General features: G+C 35.6%; 1 protein-coding gene across 1 annotated transcript; it reads left to right on the plus strand.

Annotated features, from left to right (window-relative positions):
- Window positions 1-2,232: 2,232 nt before the first annotated feature.
- On the plus strand, window positions 2,233-3,186 carry LOC137709986 (protein ALP1-like). The gene is made up of 3 exons (XM_068448960.1): window positions 2,233-2,250; window positions 2,418-2,643; window positions 2,720-3,186. Exons 1-3 carry the CDS (start codon window positions 2,233-2,235, stop codon window positions 3,184-3,186), a joined length of 711 nt encoding a protein of 236 aa, XP_068305061.1.
- Window positions 3,187-6,253: the final 3,067 nt, after the last annotated feature.

Below are 6,253 nucleotides of genomic sequence, written 5' to 3' on the forward strand. Positions count from 1 at the left end.
TTCCAAGAACCTTTCTTGCTGTGTTTTTTTTTTCTAGGAAATTTGTGTTTTCGACTTGTAAACCACGGTTCATTTGACCGTGAATATTTTTAAGGAATTTTACGAGAGATCAGGAAATTTCCACGTACTTGAGGAAGGTTGCTGAAAATGTCGTTGTTGATTTTATGCCATTGTAATTACAGATGTGATATAAATCACTTTCAAGTTTTGCTCAGACTGAGCTTTCCATTTTGCCAAATCCTCGAGCCTCTCCTGATTCTACTGAATTTCTTTGTAATTTGATGGCATTACAATGAAAACCAATTGTTCAAATGTTTTTTATTTGTTCTTTGTAAGATCTAATTTGTTCTCTATTATTAGTATCTTATTTGTTCTCTGTGTAAGATCTTATTTGTTCACAGAAACTTAAAGGTTTGTTATCTATAACAGGCTTATCAAGAGTCAACCAAAGAAAAACGGCGTGCTCAAATTGCTCAAGGTTTCACTCCATCTACCCTTCTATTGTCTTCCTTTCAATAGATGGGTACTTTTTATTTGTTATAGATATTGGCATAGTTTGGGTTTGGAATGTTATACATGTTTAGGATGGGGGTCATGCAGGATCATGCAGATATGAATTGCCCCAGTTATGTTTCCCTCGTTATATACACCCATGATTCATGTGTTCCAACTAAAGCTCAGTTATCAATTCCCTTTTCCAAGTTAATGTTCTCTGTGGCCAGCGCTGCTTTTGATTCATTTTATGGTTATAAAATTAATATTCACTTTTATGCATGGTGAATTTTTAGTCCCATTGAAACCAAGTTTTATCTGTCCATAAGAAGTTTTCTCCATATATGTTAAGTGAGGAAACAGAGATTTTTGTTGTTGATCTAGGTTTGGCATTTTACCATTCCATGGAATAGAAATCCCAGCTGCATGAATCAGATGGTTTGGGGTTTGATGTAAAGAGAATCCTCTCTATCTACATGTGATTGCGCTCATTCGAATTTTGCTTTCATCAAAGTATTTTGTTAAAAAATGGTCCAAGCCTTTATTTAGGACTGTTTTTGAAGGAGTCAAATTCGCTTATCCAGTTTTGGTAACTCCATATACACCTATTCTATGCTGTAGTTTGCATGAACTAGGTTGCTTATTACTAAATCTTTTAACAGTTGTTGGTTTATGTGTTCTAATCTGTCAGCTATAGAAGACAGATAAGTAGTAGGTTGCATTTAGTTTGCGTTGTATAGGTTGTTGGGCCTTGGTTTTTATTATACATTATATTATCATTACTACCTCCACAATTTGATGAGTCTTCAATAGACTAACATTTAGCCTGTGTGATTGATTCTTTCTTAAAATCACTTTCAAGTTTATATACCTGCTGTCTTTGCTCTGTGATGGTTTCTAGGATTTTTTTCGTGTTGGCTCTTGTATGTGTTTGCTTAATTTCCTTTTGTAGCTCAACCTCGTGTATTTATTTTGGACTTGTCACTGTCAGATGTCCATTTCTTAGTGTTTTTTTTATTTATGCAACTTTCAATTTTTTTCATTGGAGGGAGTCTGTTCGTGTTGTTTAATATCTCAATTGCCTCTTTTTCTTGTTTGAGAATGTGAATTTGGATACTTGGTTTAGATTTTGATTTGTTCCCAAAATACGGTTTCGTTCACAATTCCAAAATAAAATATTTGCACATGAGTTTCTATTTCAATTCAGCCAAAAAACAAAATGAATTTGGAGTAAAACTCTTATCATTAATTTTACCAAATCCAAGTATCTAAAATGAATCTAGCGTATGTTGATGCTCCACTCATTCATGTGTTGTTTTTTTGCATGTGAAGGTATGGATGAATATGAGACTCAATTCTTTGTTCTTTTGAACGTTTGGATTATAATGGCACAAGTCTTTACTATGAATGCACAATTGTTGAGGTATAGACAACAACAAAGGAGACAACGGGAAATAGCTAGTTTAAAGCAGAGGACATTTGTTAGACTTCATGTTAGGAGAAAGGAAATAAATAGTATCGCGCAATTGAGTGATAATAACTGTTTGTGGGAGTTGCGAATGGATAGGAATGCATTTGCAATTTTATGTGATTTACTACAAACTCGTGGTGGATTGGTAGATGATGGTCATGTTACAATAGAGGAGTAAGTAGCTACTTTTGTTAACATATTAGCCCACCACAATAAAAATAGGTCAATGCAAGTTAGATTCATTAGGTCTGGTTAAACTATTAGTCGGTATGTCTGTAGAGTATTGTGTGCGTTGCTCAATTTGTGAGAGATGTGTTGTTTGCAAAACCAACCCTTATCCTAGAGGATTGCACGAAATCGAGATGGAAATGCTTTAAGGTAGTCATCATAGTAAAATCATTAAGAACATAATTATTTGTAGTTGCTAATTAATATAAGTTTTTCTTTTGTCTAGGGTTGCTTAGGAGCACTAGATGGAACATACATAGGGGTCATTGTGCCTGATGTCGATAGACCAAGATATAGAACAAGGAAGGGTCATATAGCAACTAATGTGTTAGGCGTATGTACAGATGACCTCAAATTCGAATATGTGTTATTCGGTTGGGAGGGATCAGATACTGATTTGAGAGTTCTTGGTGACGCTGTTACTAGAGCTAATGGCCTCAAGGTCCCAACTGGTAAGATAGATAAGCACCTAGTATTTTTCCTTACCTTTGTTGGCCAACAACTAAAATTTATTATCAACTAATATAGGTACATACTATTTGGTTGATTCCGGATACACGAATGGTGAGGGTTTTCTGGCACCGTATAGAGGCACTAGATACCATTTGCAAGAGTGGGAAAATAATTCACGTGCACCTAGGAATCATGAAGAATATTTTAATATGAAACACTCACGTGCTAGAAATGTCATTGAGAGATGTTTTGGCCTCCTCAAACGACGTTGGGCTATCTTACAAAGTCCTTCCCACTATCCAATCAAGATTCAGGGACGAATGATCACCGCATGTAGTTTACTTCATAATCTTATCAGAATGTATATGGCGGTTGATCTTGAGGAAAATGCAAGGCTTGCATTTGATGAATTACCTATAGGGGAAGATTTACTCAAAGTATTAGCCTACATTGAAACCGTTGAGTCAAGTCAGACATGGACTCAATCGAACGATGATCTTGCAAGAGAAATATATGATGAGTGGAGAGGAAGCAGGGCTTGAAAATTGGTTGACATGGTAGTTGTTGTAATTGTCTTTTATTGAGATGTGGACTCAATGTAGTTGTTGTAATTGGCTTGAAAATTCGTAACATCAAGACTATTGAGATGTTTGTTATTGTAATGTGGTAATTGGGAGTTATTTGGATATTATGGCTTCTTTGATATGTTTATTTGTGTTACTTATGTAATATATGGCTTCTTTGATAGATTATGTGGCCACCTCACGTAATTGGATTGATCATGAGGAGGATGTACTACTTACCATCCTCAAGGAGATGGTTGCTGATGGTGTTAAGTGTGAGACCGACAGTTTTAAGGCTGGTACTTTTGTAACGGTTGCCTCCAAGATGAGGGAACAAATTCCTAGCATTAATATAAAGCCGAAGCATTTACAAAATAAATTGAAGCGTTTGAAAGAAAAGTGTTCATCTGCATATGACATGATGAATACATCTGGATTTGGTTGGGATGATGAGAAAAAATGTGTTGTTGTGGATAGTGACGAAATACTACAGGAGTGGGTGAAGGTAAATTTTGTTTCTTATTCTTTATCAATTACTTGCTTTGGAAGTCTTAACCTTGATTTCTTTGGGTTCTTATTGTAGAAACATCTCAATGCATCTTGCAAACTAAACAAGCCATTCCCGTTGTATCCACGGTTATGTACGGTGTTTGGGAGAGACCGAGCCACGAGTAGTATGGCTGAATCAGCGACAGATGCAATCAAAAATATGGGTTGGGAAAGTGAGGATTGTGAGACTTCTGAGATGCCTCCGCCTTCACCTACCCCATCTCTTTTTGTTGCTACATCTAGTGCAACTCAACCTGTTAGGAAGAGGAAGAGGAGTAGGAATGATGGTGATGCAAATATTGTATTTGTTATCAATGAAGGTTGGAATAAAGCTGTTACTGAAATGAAAAAATAAGGTGAAAGTTTTACTTTCAGATAAGCGAAAGCTAGACTACCTTCTGAGCTTCAAGCCATGGGTCTTCCATATGATCATGTGCTAAGAATTTCAATGAAGTTAGTGAAAGATATCGATCTGATGGGTATTTGAACTACCTTGGATGACTCACAGAAGTCAGATTTCATTAAAGTGTTTATGGAGAGCCTTTGAGCATTTGAGGTTTTAGTATTTGTGGTTTTTGTATGATGAACTTTATCAACTTCTAGTGTTTTCATTATTGCTTTAGCAAGGCATTATTTGTTTTTTAAGCCAGGACGAATGTTTGATTTCAGATATTTCATGTTTAAGTTCTGCATATTTCATTTTCTTTGTTTAAGTTTTGAATGTTTAAACCCTAAAACATTTACGATATGCATGATCATTAAACTTATATATTTTTCAACATTTCTCATGTGCTCTTGTGTGGTTTGCCACACAATGCAATGGGGAATATTTAGAGGGGTGTCCTTCGAAACAAGGCCAATTCTAATGTTTGCAGAACCTGAACTCCCAGAACAACAACAACCCACAATTGAAAGGACCAAAATTAGGGACTAAAAATTGAATTGGGGTGTGGGTTTTGCAATTTGAATAATAAAATTTGATGGGTTTGTGCTGAAAATTCGAATGGAGCTGTAGAAAACTAGGAGATTAAAAATTACAAATTTTAAAGGAGTTTGCACGTGGAACACAACATATACCTATTAAAATTTGGATCAAGAAAAACAAATAATGGATAATAGTGTTCAAATTTAAACAACTTATTAAAAAAAAAAAGGAAAAGGAGTCTTGTCCCATTTCGCGCATAAAATTGTATCAAACAACAGATGAAACATGGGTATTTTCGTCATTTTAATTTTTTTGTTCCGTTTCGTGTATGCGCTACCAAACGCAGGATGAAACAACTGTCTTGTTCCATCCTGCGCGTATCAAACATAATACAGAACATCTGTTTCATCCCGTTCCGTCTGCGTACCAAACACTACCTAATGAACGTGGGGCTAGCCCACGCCGGAAATCAGCCGCCTCGTACTGAACTCCGGGCATCATTCCATATGTTGGGCCCACCTTCCACCACCACAGGCACAGAAACACAGAAACACAACCCAGCTGACTCAACTGTCACGCTGTCACGTTGCTCGTTATTCACCGGCGCAGTGGCGGAGCCGAGCTAATTGGAGCCAATTATTTTAATCGTTTTGTTTTTAATATTATGTATTTGGAGAGGTGTCGCTATTGTCGTATCCAGGGTCGGTCTGTGGGGCCCAGTTTATGAGGGCAGATAAAGAAATAAAATACAGTAGAAAGTAGAAACAATTGCGTACCAACCAACCAGAGTCCGCGTGCACTTGTTGGTGAATGGAGGATAATACTAAAATATTTGATTTGATTTTATTAATTCTTTTTCCAAACCTTAAAAAATTTTCTTTCCCGAGCTGTGGCAATAATTTATTCGCACTTTTTGGGTGAAATTATTATTTTTTTCCTTTGTAACGGGATGGCCTTGTATTTTGCTTGTTTATCTAATACATGTTTATCGTTATTGAAAAAGTGAATAATTCATCTAATAAATGTTAAATTTTTTCAAAATCACATTCAAGTAATAAGTAAATCATGTACTTGAATATTGTTATTAATATATTGAGGCAATTCTTATAAGTTAAATATTTATCATGATCATGTACATGTTATTTTACGAAGAGAAACCATTAATTGCAATGATCAGTAGATTGATTTTAAGTCATTTGACAAGCATGCATGTTCTAAAATATAAGAGAGAATGTAATCACATATGGGATGAGTGTTATTTTCAATGCTTATTTTATTTGTCCGTTTTTTACTTTTAAAGAAAACCAAGAGAACAGGCACACATTTGGACAAGTTAAATTTCTTAATATATGATGAGATAATTAAGGCTAAAATGTGTGTTTATACAGTATAGTTTTTCTCACTTAGAAGTTAGGAAAAGTTTATCATTTTAAGTACGGAGTCTCATGGTAATCATCTAGACGGTAACTTTGGTATCATGATTAAACTGGACGTGCAGATCACGCGGTGTAGACTCAGAGAGATGGGTACACTAGCTAGGGCAGGTGTTACTTTATGGCGAGAGAAAGTTCA

Source organism: Pyrus communis, chromosome 12, assembly GCF_963583255.1.
Source record: "Pyrus communis chromosome 12, drPyrComm1.1, whole genome shotgun sequence".
Classification (NCBI taxonomy): Eukaryota; Viridiplantae; Streptophyta; class Magnoliopsida; order Rosales; family Rosaceae; genus Pyrus; species Pyrus communis.